This window comes from Gasterosteus aculeatus, chromosome 10 (genome assembly GCF_964276395.1).
Source record: "Gasterosteus aculeatus chromosome 10, fGasAcu3.hap1.1, whole genome shotgun sequence".
NCBI classification, from domain to species: domain Eukaryota; kingdom Metazoa; phylum Chordata; class Actinopteri; order Perciformes; family Gasterosteidae; genus Gasterosteus; species Gasterosteus aculeatus.
The window spans coordinates 14,764,023-14,784,519 of NC_135697.1; the positions used below are offsets into that span (position 1 = coordinate 14,764,023).

The window sequence follows — 20,497 nt, forward strand, 5'->3', positions numbered from 1 at the left end:
ATTAGCGAGGCGGAGAGCTGTTGAGACTTTTAACCTTAAGGCATCGCCAGTAAACGGGCTTGTTTGTGCGAATGGCACATTATAAGCATTAATAATAAGGCAGCTATTATGTGCGAGTGAAGAATCTGACGTTCAAAGCAAAAGTCCTGATTAGCGAAAAGGACTTGATTGTAATGCTATCAAGGTCCCTCTAGACTGTCACTATTGTGGAATATTTTGGGACCTCAACAAAATGGGAGGAAATGAAGGGTGTCTCGTTTTTAGCATCCGATAAGCCTTCAAACATGTGGACCTGATGCTCAAACTGACCAGTCGTTATTTAATAATTCTGCCCGTAGCTTCTGCCCCGTGTTCTTTCTTCAACTCGGGGCCCAATAAGTCTGAATTTCACACAGAAAACAGGAGCCGGACGGACACTTGTGGACCACTAGAGAGAAGAGTGCAGATACGTTTCGTGGAAAAGTGATCAGCGGTCCTGATGAGAGTCCCTGAGCTGGAGGGACTCCCCCTGCTCCTTTTGTGCATATTAAAAAGCCATATATTTTCATGGCCTCTTGTCCAATGCATCATTTGGATGCATCCGCTCATGCTCGCAGTAATTTGCCTGGAGTGCGGCGGTAATTGATTGCCCCGGGACGGTGGGTCTCGTGGCTCGCAGGGAACCGCAACAACCCCCTCCTCGCCAGACAGTTTGTCACCACGCTATGACAAATGACACGCAGATTGTGTACCATCCCCTCTTCGCTATGCCATCACTCCACACCACCCCCCTTCCGAGGGGCAATGTTCTCTGTTGTGTGTGTGGACAGAGACTCGCTGTTTTGTCCTGTGTGTCCTCTCCTGTGGATGTTGCTAATCCACTGAAAGCAGTATTTTAGATGACACACAGCTGCTGGTGTTCTCGAAACATGGTGATGGGGATAAAAATAAGATGCTATTTTGCCCACGGAAATGAGCAAATCCTCCATCTCTGGCTTTGGATGCATGTAGGACTTAGATGTCGGTCTAAAAGAAGCGCTTTGTTGTCCGAGAGACGGCCCGCTTAGAGGGGAAATTAAAAACCGTCCTTCCTCGAGAGCAGGGAGACGCGACCAGGACATTTTGAACATGAGGACAACGTCACACATTTCCAGACGTTCATGACGCTGCACCGGAGTGACGCCGTGTGTGAAGAGACTGCACACACGGAGGGAAGTGCGTCGGATGAAGCCGGCGTGGCCAGATAAAACAGTATTTACGGGGATTCCTCTGCGAGGTCAAAGCTCCTCGTTGTGCACATTTTGTGGACGGATGAAGGCAGATTGGGTTGTATTTGCATAACGTATTCATACTTTCTTTTTGCTAACAGTAGATATTTACAGCCAGACACAGCAGTGCAAACATTTGAGCTGTGACGTCGGTGAATATTGTGTCTGAACTTCCTCCTGATTTGTTTTTCCAACTGACGCCACTATAGTAGCATCAGAGAACAAATGTGAAAGATACAGGTTGTCCTGATCCTGTGTTCATTTGTCCCACTTGAGGACCTGGACTGAGGACCTGTTGCTGGTCTCCTGAAGGGACACATCGCTTCGCAGTGCGTCGTTACCTCCCTCAATTGTCTCGGTTCCATGTGGACGTTGCGTACGAAATTGCTGTCGCTGTCACGGAGACAAAGACAGGAGCGAATAATGAATGAGAAACTAAAGGTGGAACAGAAGTGCACGTGTGAGCTTGTGAAGTAAGCTCAGGAATACAAATTCAATTTCAAATCTTAGCCTTGGAAACATACATTTTTAAAGCCTTCTGTTCATATTTTGCTTCATCAGCACTCATTAGAGTGTATAACCTTGCAGTGATGCACTGGTCTGATTGCGTTCCACATCTGTCTTTTGTTTGAACGCACCGGAGAGCTCGGCTGCAGGTCTCTATTGCTCCCCTTCCAATCGCTTCCTTCCCGATCAGCTGCACCGGCTGCGTTTCATTCAGCGTTAGCGGCTTTTCTCTGTGGAGCGCTAGATTGAAGGAGGCCCGAAGGCTCCGTATCATCTGCCAGTCAAACCCCCCCCCTCTCCTCCACACCGGGACTGTAAAACCAAGACGAAAGCTGCGGTTCTCCCATCACTGGTTTCGTTTTATCTCGATGAAGATCATCAGGTACATCCAGGCACTGGTTTACTAATCGTGTAATCACATTTGACGCAGTTGAATGGATGTTGAATGGACATATAGGTCACAGATGTAGGTCGAAATGTGTGCAGTGATTAACGCCTAAAACACGCAGTCTTATTCTGAACGTTGACTCCGCTTTCCCTTCGAGGCTTTGAGTTGGTCCGCTGAGATTTGAGGCGTGGATGGAATGTGTCTCGATGGGTCAAAATCAAACATTTGTAGCACATAGTTCACGCATGTGACCCGGTGTGCATTTGCTTACATATTTTGATTGAATCCCGGCTGTTTGTACGATCTTTGTCTTTCTACGCTGAATTGAGTGCATCGATTAAATCATCACTAGTTTCAGGTATTGTCTGCAAAGCAGAACGGAGATTTTAACATTAATGGCTGATTTTGGGGTTAAACAGTATAATTTAACAATATCATTTAGTGAAATCCGCTATGAACAACAATCATTCTGTCTGCTGTATTGTGACACCATGTTTTTACTGTTTGTTTTTTTATCCTCAACCGCAGGGTTGTTTTTTCACAAAATAATTTGAATGCATTCGAATAATAATCTAAATTGCATACTTTGCACCGGGGGCTCTACACAATACTGTGTATCTGCAGCAGCACTAAACCCCAACCTGCTTTCCCCCGTTCATCTACCGTAGTGCATCACGGGGTCACGCGTGAATGTAAAGGGCTTCATGGTAAAATAGGGCAGAGGACGTGTCTGTTGTGTTGTCAGCCAGGGGGGACGTCCCCTGGGTGTCTCTGCGCCGCCGCCGCCGCCGAGCCCCGGCTCTTTCTCTCCGGCTGAGGCTGAGGAGACACCCCTGATGTTTAGACGATCACGCCCGATTGTTCGGACCTCCTGCTGTGACAGACTTCAGGGGATCTACACAACAACCCGCGTTGTCGTGGCTGCTGCCTGTTTGGGCCCCGTGGGACTCTCTGCGTTTGGGTTTATCTGGGATTTGATTATTCGGGGCGATGCACAATCATCCGTCAAGCAGCTTTAATCCACAGGAGAGAAGACAAATATTAGTGGATGTGTCCTTGCTGCTGAATGGACACGCTTAATAACATCACTACTAACACAACCTTTACAAAAACAGCTACGAGAGACTTTGTTTTGTCCCTGACTTTTAGAACCTTCATCCGCTGTCATATTGTTTCAGTCATTAGGCCTGAACTTTTCACAAAATGAATGAGGTAAGTCAGTGATCAACTTGATTGATGTGTTGAGGCACATAAAAAAAAGCACTCGAGTTTTCACAGACACTTTTGTTTTCTTCACTTTTGGAGACTTTGCCAGCAGCACTAAGCTGACAGAAGGCCGACTGCAGCTCCAAACCTTTTGTGCTTGTGTAAGGTCTCAGTCTAGCATCTGACAGCACTCTGCTGCATCTCTTAACAAGTAACCAGAAGAATAAAAAAGTTCTGTTGCCTTCCAAACGTGTTTGAAGTTCACGTAGCGTGTCGCCGTTGACGCTAATCCACAATCTTTTGTTCTCCCTCAGCCGTTCGGAATGACCGCAATAAGAAGAAGAAGGAGAGCCCAAAGCTGGAGCTGGCGGAGAGCTACGAGCTGACAGTCGAGCTGGAGACCATCATTGAGAAGATTCGTAAGGCCCATCAAGAAACCTTCCCCTCCCTCTGCCAGCTTGGCAAATACACCACGGTGAGTTCGGGCGGGCCCTCGGCTTCGCTCGCACTTCTCTTCGAATCGCAAAAAACACGACGCGCCGTGTGCTCCTTCGATCCGGTCCAGCTGGAGGGCTCATGATGATAATCAATTACGCTGTACTCTAAATCCGGCCCCGAGGGCACGGCTGTACACAGCTGTACGGGGCGAATCTCCACACTTCTTCTCCTCTCAATAGCTGTGGATTTGGACATTGAGTGTTTACCCCAGGATGTGAATGTAGCAACGGAGGAGGAGCTCTCGGATGGAGATGTCTGGACCGGGAGACATTGCCGCAAGCCGATGGTTTTTGACATATTCGAAAAACGGAATAAAGGCGGCCGCTCCAGCTAATCACCGAACGCTTCAGTAAATCCCCCAAACGGGGCGCGGAGGTGACGGATTTGTGCGCTAATGTGCGGGCGGGTTTGAGCTGAGGTGGGTGTGTCGCCAACGCTCGTCTGGGTTTTTTTTATCGTCGCCCGTCGTCAAGGCTGAGAAGCCCGCGGCTGTCCCTGAACCTCCCGCCAACCGCGCCAACCCGCCGGCGCCGAACTAACAACCCGTGAAGGGCCACGACGGCGAGGGGGACGCTAATCCACGCGGGACCTTGAAGGAGAGTCCCGTGTCAGTTTGGACGCGTCGGGGGGGGGGGGGGCCTCCCTCGCTCGTGCGGTTTCAAAGCGGGCCGGGCCCTGTAGAATGAACCGTACCCCTCCCCCCCCACCCGCCCCCCCACCCGCACACACACACTCATTTGAGCGACAGTGAGCTTCTCTTTGTCCTCCCGCGCTCGTCACGACTGGGTGTTTTCAAAAAGTTGGAGGTCGCGCTCAATGTCGAAGAAAACCTTGTTTCCGCGGAGTCGTGCGACGTTTTGACAGGGTGGGGGGGGGGTGTGGAGGCGAGGGTGGGGGGGGTCCGGTCCGAGCCGCAGGACGGCTGTCAGCTCGATTGACACGTCGGGCTGACAGCATTTGTTTTTTTAAGGTGGCTCACATATAGATCACAGCCGTGATTGACAACGACGGTGTAGGGAAGTGTGTGTGTGTGTGTGTGTGTGTCTGTGTGTGTGTGTGTGTGTGTGAAGGGGGGGGGGGGGGCATGTTTGGTGATTTGGTGGTGCCATTTGTGGAAATCTCTCGACGCCTGTCAATCATGTCAAGCGCTGCTTTTCGTTTCAGCAACACACGACCCCGCTGGGCGGTAATGGAGCTCTCGTTCCGCCGATGACAGTCGTCCCTGGCGATGCGTTTTGGGGGCGGAGCTAGTTGAGAGGTGTTGAAGTGGTTCCCGTGTGCGGTGCACAGTGTAAGCTCCCATCTCCATAACTCTGTATCCCCCCCCCCCAACCCCCTTCAGTCCCAACACAAAGCTCCTGATTGCTGTAACCCCTCCCTACTCCACCCTCATCCCACGAGGCACTTCAATGATTATCTTTACTAAATAAACAGTCAGCATTGCGGGGAGGGGAAAAAATGCAGAAATCTTGCTGGCTGCTTTTGACACGAGCCAGTGTTTGCTGGAGTGGCAGGCCGGGCCTCCGATAAAGCCTTAATCTGGATCAGCGGTAATTATGCCGGCTCACAGACTGTGAGAAGTTCCTCATTATTACAAGCGATTGGATCCTGATGCGCCTTTTGAGTCCTCCTCGGCGGAAACACAAGAGGAGCTCCCGCGCCCCCCAGATTAGGTTAAAGCTCCAATTATGTGGTGAAATATTCAAATCCTAGTCTGCGGTGATTTAGGAGTTCATTGCCGGGTTAGCGGAGATGCAGCCGCGCGGGTGAGGGCGGCGGCTTAGCCAGGCGCCGAACAACAACGCTCCGCCGGCAGTGACGGTGATGAAGAACGAGCTTGGCGGGTTTTGAAAAGACAAAATGAAACACGGGCGCCCGGCGGCCGCGGGGGGCTGTTCATCACAGGTGGTGCTCTTTCACGGCCTTTTTCCCCCTCGGATGTCGTGCGTAGCGGAGCTCATCTCTCCACCGTCAGCTCCTGCTTCTAATGTCGCGGGTCGTCTAATTTGTTTGGATAAATGTTCTTAAATGAAATTAGAGTTCCCCGGCTTCTTCCTTGTTTCGCTCTATTGAATTATGGGACTTGTGTAATTGACTGAGATTGCACAGAGGGGGGGGGGGGGGTGGAGGGGCCTTCTCAGCTCCTCCCCCTTTCCTCCCTTTCACCCGTGTACCCGGAGGGGAGTGCAAGATAAGTTGCTTTAATATCGACCCCCACCCCCCCACAGCATATGTGCATTGTGCAAACACACACACGCGCGGGCGTCTATCAGTGGAATGTGCGTCCGTAGTGCCGTTGTGTCGACTGCGGCTCGTTGTCCGTGATTTAAGCACGGCCCTAATGTGCCTCTCACTTAACCCCAGATCACATCAGATGATCTCTCTCTCTCTCTCTCGCTCTCTCTGTCGGCCACAATGGATCGTTTGCTGCTCCCGGTAACAAACCTCTGGGGGATCGATGTCTCCGCGGCCTCCTCGGCTCGGGCCTCCATATTGAGTGGAGCAACGGAGGTCACATGACTTCTCCCACCAGCTTCTTTTTTTTTTCTTTCGTCGACTCAAACCTGGCATGCAGTTCAGATGTTAATGTTCGGTTCTATCTTCACAGCTCGGTTTTATGGTCGGTGCTTGATGGGCGGAATCAGTTCTCTCGAGCTTAGATGTTTGCTTTGGGCCATAGATAATAATTTAGTCCGTATTTCTACACCCAAATAATATTCTAGGCAATATGAAGTATGCTTTTAGAAATGTATAATTATTATAGCTATTATACAATTATTTAATTGAATGGCAGATTAAATATGTAAACGTTTATTCAGACAAATTCTCATGTAAAAGGGGGAAGAGAAGTAAAAGAAACGCTGAAAATAGTTGTTTGAACTCTGGGATGTGAATTCTTGGCCTCCAGTGTGCGCTTGTTGGTCTGAATGTGGTTGTTTCACAAGCGCCTGTGACTCACTGACAAATTATAGCACAGTTTGCGTGAACGGGGAGATTACATAACATTCCTGTGACTCCTGCAGCTTTTATTCTGAAAGCTGCAGAGTAGAAACGTGTTGGTTTGTCTGTTCAAAGTGTGCCAGGAACCCAAACCGGGTTCTCTTAGGCTGGAGAACCATGTACGGTTCTAGGTGACACTAGGAGCCTTTCTGTCACCAGAGAGCACTGTGAAGGTTCTGGTTAGTCACTGTGTGTGTGTGTGTGTGTGCGTGCGTGTGCGTGTGTGTGTGTGTGGCTACGTGTGGAGGCTCACTCATGTGGAACAGATGGGCAATTCCATGTAAACCATCAGAAAACCAACAAATGATCATCAGATGCTCCCACCACCGCTACGGCTTCTCCCTCGCTCCACCCAAACCATTCCGCCCCCCCGACCATCTGAATCTGTCCGTCACACCGTCTTCTGCTCCAATGTTCCCTCTTTTTATTCCTCTTCTCCTCCTGGCGGTGTTTCAAACTCACAGCAGCTCTGGTCAATGTGTTTGAAATGATGTCGAGCTCAATGCGTTTCGTTTGAGTCCAGCTTTGGAGACGTGTCGGTCTGGGACATCACTGGACAGCTTGGATGTCTCACTGTGGCCCGATTCTGACCAGACTGAAGTTCTGTGGGAAACGTTTAGGTAGAACACGACACGCCTGAATGGAAAAGCTGCCTCTTCATTGCTTTGTCGCGAGAAATATAATTAGTTGCAGCCCGCAAAACGATGAGCAGTAGTTCCAACATTCCAGAATAATAATGATGGAAGTAAACCGTTAAAGGAGAACACCTGGAATAATCTCACACATCATAGATCAAAGTTTACAATCAGGAATTAGAGGATAACTCTTATCCAAGTGATTAACATCATTTCCACCACCAGGACCACCGAGCGTGTTTACCTCTGTCAGCATCGCACGCCGATCCCCAACAATCACAAGTGGATGACACCGGCTGTCACGGGGTTTAAAAAAAAAAAAATCAAAATCCAACAATGATGCATCCGTCTCACCTTGGCGGCCCAGGCGTCATGAGGAAGACTGCCAGCATCCGCGCTTCTCTTCCCTCACACACTCAACTCTCGTCTTTCTCCCCCCCCCCCCCCCCTCCTCTCTGGGTGTCTTCAAGCACTTTTTACTCCCCCCCACATTTCAATGCCTCCATCGCTCCATCGGCCTTTTCTCCCGGTCCCCTTCTCGTGCTAATGGCGCCTGCGGCTTCAAACCCCTCCGCGCCACCTGTCAGCGCTCTGCTTCTGCAGCACGGCGGCGCTCATTACCGCCGGGGTCCGGGGCTCAGCCCAGCCCGCTCACGACAACCACCCCGCCGGCGCCGCGTGCGAGCTCGGGCCTCATGGAGCCTGTTTACTGTGCGTAAGCGTGACACATAGAGAGCCAGAGTGAGGGAGGGGGGGATCGTTAGCGTGACGAGAGAGGCAGCCTCTTCTCTCCCTGTTCGCCACCGGGTTTGAATATGTGTGTGTGTGTGTGTTGCAGAACTCGAGTGCGGACCACCGTGTGAGGCTGGACCTGGGCCTGTGGGACAAGTTCAGCGAGCTGGCCACCAAGTGCATTATCAAGATCGTGGAATTTGCCAAACGAGTGCCTGGCTTCACGGCGCTGACCATCGCGGACCAGATCACGCTCCTGAAAGCTGCCTGCCTGGACATTCTGGTGGGTGTTCACGCTTTTATTTTGGAGTAGTTGTCGCCATGTTTTTGTTTGAGTATTTGAATCATCCGGAAAATGCAAAATGTAGTACGTCGACCATTAGGGTTCCGCAAGCTCTCCTTTTCCTCTTGATGCGGGTACTCATTCAATCAATCAGTCAATACTCGAGTCAGTTACGCAAGAACGTCAATTTATGCTCCAATTTATTTCCAAAATAAAACAATTATCTTAAAAACGCAACGTCTGGTGGGCCTTTGTTGCTGACATGCATCATCTCTGGATACCTAACATTAGCTGATGTTTTTCAAAATAATCAGTAATAATGGCTTCAGCAATAATGTGTTAATGCACATTCATGACTCCACCCAAATGTCAATAACCAATCAGGACAGAGCAGTTCTGCGTGTGACAGGAACGTCTCCTCGCCTCTTTGTGATTTCCTAGTCTCTTTCCTGCCTTTGTATCTATATTTGGCACCGTACTGTTTGCATGAACAGAATGACAGACGAGCGGTTTAGATGCTTCTTCAGTAAACCCTTTAAAATATTCAGTAATGAGCTAAAAACCTCCCGACAACCGCGCACAGCAGTGACATAACAGCGTTACATAAACACACCTCGTCAGCGGATAGCGAGTCGTCTACTTCACTTTATTCCAGCATTTATTTTCCCCTCTTCTGTTGTTTCCCGGTCTGTTAGAATCCACAAATGCATGCGAGCGTGCGGCGAGTCAATAGCCTCAGATCTCCGGTGGGTTTGGCGGGTTTATCCGGCTCGCACTCGACCAATCCCCCCCCCCCCCAAACCTTATTGGACGACCTACCCAGCCCGTCAAAAGAGGAAGATGGGCGATTAATCGATCGCCGCAGTCAAAACACGAATCCTCAGTGGATTAGATCATACGCATGCGGAAACATTTTTCAGCTTCTGATCTACTGACGCGCATTGATGCAGAAACATGTGCAGAGTCGGCTGAACGTTTGTTTGTGGTTTAGATGTTAAGTGGAGCAACGCACTGCACTAATGAAGCAGCAGTAATGAGATGGAGAAAAGCAAACGGCTGCTTCTCTTCTTCTTCTCTCTCGTGCATTTCAGCCGCCTAAAACAACGGGACCTATTTTTGCAACCAGAGGAGTTGCCTCTTAAAAATATATACATAGATATTTATATATATTAATTACATAAAGTACCTTTAAGAGTATGTCTTAAGTCTTGGTTAGTTAGACCATCCGCTTTATTCTCAGTCTATTTCTGTCCTTAACTAATTGCTACATTTTATAATCAGTCACTGCACAAGAACAACTTTAAAGGAGCCAGTTTTTTGTAATGTCCAGCGTTAATTATAAGAGTGACAAAGCATAACTAAATGATTTTTTAATTAGTCAAGTTGTTCTTAAACCGGACAGGTCTCTCATTCTATTTCCTGGGACTGGATGGCGTGTAGCTGGTTACCGTGGAGACAGGTTTCTGCGTGCGACGGAGCAGCAGCTGCTCGCTTGTCGGTGTCTAATAGTTCTGTGGAGAAGCGGCCAACGCGCTCTAGTAGAAACAGCTGCCTGACAGTCTGAGCCAATCCAGCAGGCCCCTCTCCTCTCTTCAGCTGTTTGTGTGTCTGTGTTATTGCAACTGCACTGCAAAAAAAAATAAAACAGTTTAAATGGATTCTTTACAACTTGGCAACCGAAAATTATACTTGTATTGTTATTACACATTATTTATTAACCATTAGTTTTCAAAAAGGCACCTGCAGCCCATTTGTCCTTAAAAGGTCAGAAAGGAGTGACATACGGGTCTGTCCGCAAAATCAACAATTTATGCATGAGGTTGCATATTTATGTGAGTTTGTAGATGCAAAGTAGCACAAATCAGTCACATCCACACACAACCTGGATAAATGAATGCTGATCAGCCGGAGGATTAGTTTGCTGTATGTACAGTATTCAGTGTGTGTGTGTGGCTCGGATTCAGTGGCATATTCTTGGACGGATTTCTGGAGTTTGTATTGACAATAAGTCACTCTGTCACGGCTGACGGAGCAGTTGGAGGGGAACTCCCAGGGACACCGAGGTGAGGAGTTGAAGGCCGGCTGTGATGACTTTCTGGCTCCCGCTCGGCCATCAACATCCGCTCGCCGGCACATTTCTGCGGTGAAGGGCGTAGGCATTGTGCATGGGCCCGGGTGAGGCAGTGTCAGAGGAGAGATCAAACACAGCGCGTGTGTGTGTGTGTATATATACGTGTGCGTGTCTAAGCGCGGGCCTGGCCAGCCGGTGCGAGTCACCGCCAGCAGCCATGTTTTATTCTGTTTCATGTTGCAGTCACGCCTGCCACTCACTGCCAGAGCCGGCCCACTCAAAAAGCTTCAAAGGCTGCTGTCGGCTTCACATTCACCATCAGTGGCTTCATTAGGCGCACAGACACGCACACACACACACACACACACACACACACAAACGCACACGCGCTCGGTGCAGCGGGAGACTCAAAGGTTGTTCTCTCTGAGTGTGTGGAAGGTCGTTTTTTTGGATGTGCTCTGTGTCTCTGGTGCTCTTTATTGGACACCTGATGAGGGCCGAGTCTCGTTGCAGAGTCGACCTGGTTTACAGGCAGCAGTCAAAGAACGACGCAGTTTGTGGATTCGTATTTGACTTTGATTAAAGACTTTTTGTTTAGCTGATATTGTCTCACTTTCAAAACTACATTAACTGATTTTTTTTTGAGCCTCTGAAAAAAAAAGCTGAAAACACGTAACCGGATATATTGTCATCAGAGCTGTTTTCAATGAGAAACAACTGCTGGAAGGAACTTAACGGAAAACAAAAGAGCTAAAAAAGGCAGCAGGAGAGATAAATCCCTCTGGGTCCGTCACCATGAGTGACAGCTTAGACGTCACACAGTTATTTGATCAATTGTTATTTTAAAACTATTGAGTAGTGTAGCATTTTGTTCATTTGTTTGTGTGCTGTGAGTTCCGCATACATGTTGTGAGGGTAAAAAAAGGACAAATAAAAGCTCCTACAGGTAAATACAGAGTTTTCTGATAATTGTCCTTTTGTAAAAATCTCAACCTGCTACGTGCGTTACAGCTAGAGACGATATTCCTGACTGTCTTGTTCACATCAGAAGTACACTCTGATCTTGAGGAAGACTAGAGGGCAGAAAGTGAAAACTACACTGTGTGTTTTTGTTTTGTTGAAACTCTTGCTTTGTTGATGATGAATAAATCCTTTGCTCTTGCTTTATGGATGAGTTGTAAACAATTAAGTTGTTCCCTTATCCTGAATTTGGTTCAAATCCATTGAGAATTTATAAATATATACATTCTTAATAAACGTATTTTCCTGCAGATCCTGCAGCCCTCTTTTCGGAGCGCATGGCCATATGGTCCAAATAGTCAGAGGCGTTCTACCCAACCTGGCGACTGATGATTTAGTGCTTTTCTACACTGACAGCAGCTTTAGGTAGACACCGACCTGCAAAACAACCGCTCGTCTTAGAGACGTCCAAAGCCAAACTCCATAAATCAACCCCAACGGTGCATCACTTAAAAGTTTCCCCCCTTCTCTCTGCCCTGCCTCCCCCCCCCAATCAGATCCTGCGCATCTGCACCAGGTACACCCCCGACAAGGACACCATGACCTTTTCAGACGGGCTGACCCTCAACCGGACGCAGATGCACAACGCCGGCTTCGGCCCGCTCACCGAGTTGGTGTTCACTTTTGCCAACCAGCTGCTGCCCATCGAGATGGACGACACGGAGACGGGCCTCCTCAGCGCCATCTGTCTCATCTCCGGAGGTGGGCGAGCCGGGGCATTTATCGAGGGAGGGGAGGGGGGGGGGGGGGGCAGCAGGTTTGTTAGGGGTCCGCTTGGAGTCCGCCGAGCCTCTGAGAGACAGTTGTTTTAGGAAGGAAGGGACGCATGGTTCAGCCGCCGAAAAAGACAGACGTTGACCTTCGCAGTAAAGTTCTGGAGCCCTTCAGCGTGCTGCAGCTGACCAGCCAATTAGCCACCTGACATGGTGTGTTTTTGGCAGACGGGAAGGGGGGGGGGGGGGGGGGGGGCAAGCAGAGACACGACTTCAACAGGATGCATCATCTTGTTCTCTAACAAATGACGACAGGGATTCAGAACATACCGTCGGTGCATTAAACACAGTGTTAGTCACATTCTGGATACATATGCTGTTATGTAACATTTCAGATGAATATGAAAAAGCAGATAAGCTCACAAGGAGGAGAAATGACGACGTCTTTATAAAGGAACTAATCCGATATCATCGGGACAATCAGGGTTATTTCCATTTGTGGCTGTTACATCTACTTACTTTATATTGACATTGCTAGATTGCGTTTGAGAAAATGATGAACATGTATGATGTAACTGAAAATAAATCCCTGTTTTAAATCAGCTTTTGATAAAAACATCAAAAAACATCAAGAAGTCGACACTCTGATTCTGTACCGGGTCAAATTATCGGCTTTTTGCAGCCTAATTGAATCGTTTATTTAGCATAAATTCCGATTTAAATATAAAACCAGAGTTAATCGTGTCATATTGGAGCACATCGAGTGGAATGAATAAATCGAACCACGTTTGACTGCTCACCGTTTAACTAAGTCCTTCCTCCAGCTGATCGTTGAGTGCTGCCAGAATCCACGGGAGTCTGAAACCAGGTCAAACTCCAGCCGCTCTGTCGGGGGGGGGGGGGGGGTGGTACAGGTACCTGACAACAGCGTCAGATAGCTGAGTGAAAATGTTTGAGCCCCCCCAGAGGGGAGAATCAGCCCGCCAGCGCTAAGGCAATATATTGATTGCTATATTATTATTATATTGATCTCAGTTGGAAGGCGCTTTATCTTCTGATCCTTTCATGTGGGAGTGAATTTAGCGAAAGGAGAACACAAAATAAGATTATACGTGTTTGTCTCTCACACAGGATTTATTTATTGATGAGAAAATATGCTCTGTCGTGACCTAAATGGAGACCTGGTCCGTCTGTACCTCCAACCAAAAGTTGCACAGTCCTCCCCTTCGTTCTCTTCTCTCTCCTCCAGCTTTCATTTTCATTGGTGCTGCGGCTCTTTGACAATATTTATTTATATGCTGAATCCCCGGAGCCGTGGCAGATATTACAGGCTCTTGCATAATCCATGGGCAGCCAACACCTTTGAATGCATCGTAAAACGGCAGCGGCGGATGCCACGTGCACACACTGCCACCTTACGGCTCGGCGGTGCAGTGCGTGCTCCTAAAAGTCTGTGATGACAAGTCATGCATCTGATAGTCAATCAAAGGAGCAAGGGAGTAAAGCAACTTTGGAAGAGGACTCAGAGGGTGAAAATCAGACTGAGGTCGCTCTTCCCCACATTGTGGGAATAAAAACAAAATTGGAAACGATGAAAGCACAATCAATCCGCTCTGGAGTTGAAAATAAAACAGCCCAAAGAAATAAGCGACGGTCTGTGAACGGAAGTCCGCTGGTCGTCTTCAAAGCGCCCCGGTCGGCGTTTCCCCGCCGCGTGAGCCTTTTAACACTCCGGTTATCAGAGCTTAACGCCGCGACGGAAAAGAAAGGATTCAAATGAGTTTTCTTTTTTTCAGTTATCTTATTGTAAGCATCTCTGCGTTCGCTCCTCTGCAGTAAATGAGTTTACACAAAGAGATAAACTCTTCCTCCTCATCCACAGCCGGCTTCATGCTGTGATACACGTGTTCAGACAAAGCAAAGACTTGGATTCATCACAGTTGAGCCGCAAGTCTGACTTGAATTGTGTGTGTGTGTGTGTGTGTGTGTGTATGTGTGTGCGTCAGACCGTCAGGACCTGGAGGAGCCCTCAAAGGTGGACCAGCTCCAGGAACCGCTCCTGGAAGCTCTGAAGATCTACGTGAGGAAACGTCGGCCCAGCAAACCGCACATGTTCCCCAAAACCCTGATGAAGATCACCGACCTGCGCAGCATCAGCGCTAAAGGTAGGAGGGATGTCAACTCAAAAGTTACGCTATGCTGCTGCCTTGACAACCGTTGCTATGGAGAATAGACCAGTCACGGGGCGCCAATCACAGCAGTAGAAAAATTCAAAACGTTCCTGAGCTGGGAAAAAAAAAAAGGATCCAAAAGGAATGTAGCGTCTGAAAATAAATTGTTTTATCGGATTCCTCAGTCGTAGTTAGTTCTCACAGCCTTGTGTCTTTGTCTTCCTTCCTTCCTGCCTTTGAGTATCACATGTTTTCTAACAATATTTTTGCACTGATGATTAAAACCGGAGCGTTTCAGTGCTCAAACTGTGAGTCACCTTGAAGGAAAGAATGACTTTATACTTCCAGAAATAGGTTTCCCCCAAAATATCTCCTTCCACAGACGGGTTTCAAAGGCTGTTAGATGCACAGGTGCTTTCTTTGATGCACACTGAGGTTCTGCACAAAAAAACACAATTACTGTATATTATCCTCCCCTTCCTCTGTCAAACTCCATGTAGTAAACATCTGTATCGAGCAGGGTTCAGGTGATGGCCACTAGATGCTCAATCCAACAATCTAAGAAGTCCATATACTGGAAAAGGCTCTGACTTCCTTCTTAAAATACAAAATAGAGTGTGATTTCACTTGACTTTTAACTTCTCAACTGGCGGCCTGTGAATCCCTTTTCATTTGTAACTTCCTGAAGCCAACTTTTAAAGCTCATTGTGGAGCCTGCGTTTACTTTATGATCCTCAAAGGCCTCCTTGCTCCTGTGCAGACCCCTTTGTCCACTTTGGAATAATAATGAATCCCATCTTTTAAACGTGCCTTTTTGAAGTCTTGCATAGAGTTTTCCTGTTGCATTACAAGCTTATGTTCTTGCTTCATGCTTTTATTGGTTGTACTGGTTTTATTTGTCTCCTAATCTTTTAGAGAGGAGGAGGGGGGGTTAAGTCAATTCTTCTGGGTTTTTCTCTTCCTTCCTTATCTGGCTGTCCTCTAAAGCGGCTTAACATTTCTTTCAAAGTGCACAACATAAGATAACTGATATAAAGTTGAAATAGAGGTGCCTGCAGTCCTGTTAATTTTCCTCAGTAACCCCACTAAAAAACACTACATGATTTGTTTTGGGGAGTGATCGTAAAGTAACGTTGACCATGATGAAGACCATGGTCAGAAAACTTTCCTTTATTACTTACTAACTCCAACATCAAAGGACAAACTTCCCCCCTCCCGTCCTTAATCCCCTTTTTGCCCTCATCAGGGGCAGAGCGGGTCATCTCGCTGAAGATGGAGATCCCAGGTTCGATGCCGCCGCTCATCCAGGAGATGCTGGAGAACTCGGAGGGCCAAGACGGCCAGAGCAGCAGCAGCAGCAGCAGCAGCACCTCGGCCGAGGCGGGGGCCAGCCCCGGCAGTAAGGGCGGAGCCAGCCCCGGCAGTAAGGGCGGAGCCAGCCCCGGCAGTAAGGGCGGAGCCAGCCCCGGCAGTAAGGGCGGACCCAGGCCTGGCAGTAAGGGCCGAGCCAGCCCCGGCAGTAAGAGCGGAGCCAGCCCTAGCAGAAAGGGTGGGGCCAGCCCCAGCAGTAAGGGCGGAGCCAGCCCCAGCAGCGGAAAGGGCGGGGCCAGCCCCTGCAGTAAGGGAAGCCCCAACGAGGACGCCGCTGCCGCCGAGTCGCCGCAGCCGCAGGACGCCGAGGAGGCCTCGGCCAGCGACCTGCCCTAAGACGCTCTCTCTGACAGTCCTTTGCGAAGGCAGGGCCCCCCCCCCCCCCCTCCCCGCAGAACCCCTCCACCACCCAGACTCCTTCGCTCGGTATTACGTTACATCATCGCCCTATTTCTTGTTTCTCCTTTAAAAAAAAAAAAAAGAAAAGAAAAGTTCAACACGGAGGCCTCAAAGGATTCGCGTGTATAATTGAGAATTGAGGTCTCACTTGGCGTGGCGTCTCTGTGACTGGGGGGGGCCCCGTGACCAGAGATGATACTCCTCAGGTCTCCTGTGTAAATTATTATCTGCATGACGGGAGTTTGATGAGTGGTGTTACTCCCCTCTCTCTCTCTCTCTCTCTCTCTCTTGATCTGTCCTCATCTCTTCTCCCGTGCTGTCGGCATACGTACATTGTACATACCATTGTATGGTTAGATCTCTGTTTCTATGATGAATTTTGTGGTGCTTTTTTCATTGTCTTAAATATTACCTTTGAGGAGACCCATCGAGGTTCAAAGCCGGACCGATTGTAAGTCCTTCAAGCAGTTATCTAGAATGTTGTTGCATATAGACGTCATGGAGGTCTAATATTTTATATTCGTTCTGTGTCTTTTATAAACACTTCATGTCTCCACATGAATGCGTGTGCATCCACAACCGCCAGAATGCGAAGCTTCTCTCCATATCGTCTGTTCGAGTGTTTCCTCAGGAGGAGGGAAGCACGAGAAGCAGAAGCCTTCGACACGCACTCATCAGGCCGAGTCGCGTCTCGACATGAATCACAGAGAGCCGACGAGCGAGATTAGATTCGTCTAGGAAATCAACTCATCTGGTAGCTGTATCTCCTCACTAAATCAGTTTACCTCACTGTCAAAACAAATTGGGGAAAACGAGGTCGCTGATTGATGCCAGAGATTTCTTCTTCTTCTTCTTCTTCTTCTGCTTTTTTTTTATCTGAAGCAGGCCGCGATCACAAGGGACGCTTTAAAAAAATAAATCAATTTTGTGTAAAGTTTCCTTACACTTCAGCTGGACCGTGATTCAACTTAAACTTCATGATCAGCTGGTCAGTTGGGGGTTTTTATCGATTTTTTCAAGCCAATGTTGTGCGACGATTTTGGTTTGGTGGTTTTTAAACCACAGGTCACCGAGTCTGATGAGGAACATGATTGGCTTCGCATTAATCTGCTTATTTATTCATCTAATTTCCTCCAACATTGATTTAATCGTTGTGGAAAAAAAATACAAAAAAGGCTCTGATGACCAAGGAAACTAATTTAACAGAGAATGCAAATTAACGACAGTTAAACTGAGATGAAAATGAATTGTCTCCACAAACTCAGAGTGGCGCGTTGGCCTCCTTCAAATAATTTGTTTAAATAAACAACCAGGCTTATTTGCATACATGTACAAAGCAGATCGGTCTGATCACGGCCTGCTAATTTCTTTTTTCATTTTCTTTTAAGTGGCCTGACTGTCCACCTAATGAGTGTGTATCTACCGCCAACAGCGCTCCACCGACGCACACGCGCTCTGTGACGGCCTTACGAGCAGAGCTCCTCGACCCGCTTTCCTCTCCCCTTTCAGAAGTGTCTTGTCAGAACCGGCGAAACACGAGGGCGATGCAATCCTTAAAAAACACACAGATGACCGGGCCGCGTGGGTCGGGACGATTGTACACTGACGTAGAAAGCACACAGCCCGAGCCTTCGCCTTGCTCTCTCAGACTGGACGCTGTCAGCTACGATAGAGATTCTTGACCCCTCAGCTCCTCCTCCTGCTCCTCCTCCTCCTCCTGCTCCTCCTCCTCCTCCTGCTCCTCCTCTTCCTGCTCCTCCTCCTCCTGCTCCTCCCGGAGCCCTCGGACCGCCGGCTGAACAACGGTCGCTCACCCGCGTTATCGCACCACAGCAAAACAATGTCGCTGCGCCACTCAAACTGACCCCAAATGAGAAGCAGCTCCCACCCCCCCTCACTAACAAGGCCAAAGTTCAGCCTCTGAGGGATTAAGCACGATAAGAATATTAATCTGAAATGATGTGCAGACTGGAGGTTGACCAGCAGCTCACAGCGGAAATGGCTTCATCTGAATTGGAAAGCCAGCGTGCCGTGTTTTGAATACGACTGGACGGGATTCGATCTGTGACGCTTCAGTGCAAACGACCTCAGAGGATTCGATTGATTGATTGGGTCGGACATTCCTCCCTGTCCATTGGGTCGTGGATGAAATTGAATCATTTAAATTAGTTATTTATTATTATTCCGGCACGGTTTGTACTTTGAGTCAGAGTCCACAGTTGTCTCTGCACCCTGTAACCCTGTTCCGTGATGGGGACCCTGTTCCGTCAGGGTCGTAGGAGGTGAGGGGCGTTTGGAGGATTTGGAGTGAATTTGTTGTGATTGACACATTATTGTCAAATTCAAGCCCCGGCACAAACGTCTCCCCATTGATCTTCAACGCCTCCCGACATCTTCAGTAGTAAAATACTGCTGCAGTGACCCCTTCGCGTACTTGAAGCCGGACCCCCTGCAGGGCGGCGAAGGGTTCTGGGTCTCTGCCGCACACAACAACAACAACAACAACAACAACAACCCATCTGCATTCCGTCCCCGCTAAGAAATACATATCATAAGGGAAACCACAGCTGGCTTTTATTGTTTTAACGTGTTTGAATGTGAATAACGTCATGGAGTCTGATATGCAGTGTTAAGGAAAACTCACTTCTATCTCAGTGTAACATAGGAAACGCTCTCCCTCGGCCCCCTCTCCGTCCTGCTCTCCTGGTGAGAGACGAAGGGACGCGTCTCGGGGGCGTCTTTTTTTCTTTTTCTTTTTTTTAAAGCTGGAAAACGTTCACAGCCGAAGAATGTTCACGTCCGCACGCCGGGACGCTCGGGCGCCCGCCGGGGGCCCGAGTGTCCGGCCCTCAACTTCACGATGCAGAATTTCTCCTGTTGGTTTCTGTTGAATGTCGTACCGACGGTAACTGTAATACTCTACTATCTAGCTCACTGCAGAGATGTTATATAAATGGCGTGTGCTTTGCATTCCAACTGGCAGCTCCGTGGAAACGACGCTCTCTCGTGTCCTTGGGAACATCCACTCACAGGAAGGAGGAGGAGCTCGGTTGGGTGGGTTACGTAATTTGGGACGGCGAGTCGGAGGAGAAACGGACGACTAAGTCACCTCAGCAGACGACATCGTCAGTGCGTTCTCTTCCTGTTTCCATGTCGCGCAACAGAGCCGCCCCCCTTTCCTGGGCCAGGGAGCCAATCAGCTGTCGTCAATCAATCAAACCCAATCAGTCGACAGTTAGTTTGGTAAACGGGTCAACTAACCAACTAGGGTTGCACCAATGTGGGGTTTTTAACATTCTAAGGAGCGAACAAGCTGATTTGTAATAGATTTTAAATAGTCTGATATCAGCCCGGGTGAGAGCAGCCAAAGCCTTGCAGTTTTAAGGGTTTTGAGAGAATTCTACACCCAAATACAAAAACTGAATTTGAGTTGACGCTTTGTTGGCAGAGCGGGAAAAGTGGTAAAACCCCCCCCTTGGATTCTGCCTGGGAATCGTTAATGCGTTATTACAACACCTTTCATAAGGTCTCTGCAGGTTGTTGTTAAACCTTTATGTGCAGAACGGATTATTGGAAACTCATGCCACTTATCGGTCTAACCCTGGATACGACCTAAGGAGCATGAACCTCAGCGTCGGGCGGCTCTGTTGCCCCCCCCCATAAGTGTCCGAGAACCTTCACCTCCAGATCATAATGCAGTCTTGTATATTCGTGTTGGAACGAGACATGAAGGTCACGTGTGACGGGGCATGAGGGTGGATGGGGGTTGTTGCCCCGTCACCCCCCCCCGTCCCCCCACCGGCGTCCCACAGGATGAAAGACGCTCTGCGAGTTTAAGTCGGTTTCAGCTCTCCATTTTGAATATTGTCTCTGTACATTAACATATGCTTTTTATGTTCATATACTGTTAAACTTTACCATGAACTGTCTTGGCAAAGTAATAAAATATATTTATTTTAAAACGCTTGTGTTATGAATGATGTACGGTGAATGTGGTATTCATTGCAGGAAGGTGCCAACTCATCTGTTCTCAACCGCTTTCAGATGCGCCGTTTGAAATCAAGCTAGAATCCTGAAGCCCGAGTAGTGGTTCAACCCAATGGTGGAAATGCACTTGTTGTAAGTCGCTTTGGGTTAGAGCATCAGCTAAATGACATGTGATGTAATGTGGTGGCCGCTGAGTGCCAAATTGATCAGCCATTTCTTTTTAGCCAGTAGTGAAGCTGTAAATAAACTCAGCCCTGGAGGTGATCAAG

General features: G+C 48.5%; 1 protein-coding gene across 2 annotated transcripts in view; it reads left to right on the forward strand.

Moving 5' to 3' along the window:
* The window catches only part of LOC120826048 (retinoic acid receptor beta), a 94,945-nt gene extending 78,612 nt beyond the window's left edge, over positions 1 to 16,333 (forward strand). For both annotated transcript variants that reach the window (XM_040187965.2, XM_040187967.2), the window contains 5 exons: positions 3,663 to 3,823; positions 8,320 to 8,496; positions 12,085 to 12,289; positions 14,307 to 14,465; positions 15,718 to 16,333. In XM_040187965.2, the coding sequence (XP_040043899.2) occupies positions 3,663 to 3,823; positions 8,320 to 8,496; positions 12,085 to 12,289; positions 14,307 to 14,465; positions 15,718 to 16,178 (1,163 nt within the window). In that variant the 3' untranslated portion in view covers positions 16,179 to 16,333. The remainder of the gene's footprint in view (positions 1 to 3,662; positions 3,824 to 8,319; positions 8,497 to 12,084; positions 12,290 to 14,306; positions 14,466 to 15,717) is intronic.
* The last annotated feature ends 4,164 nt before the right edge of the window (positions 16,334 to 20,497 follow it).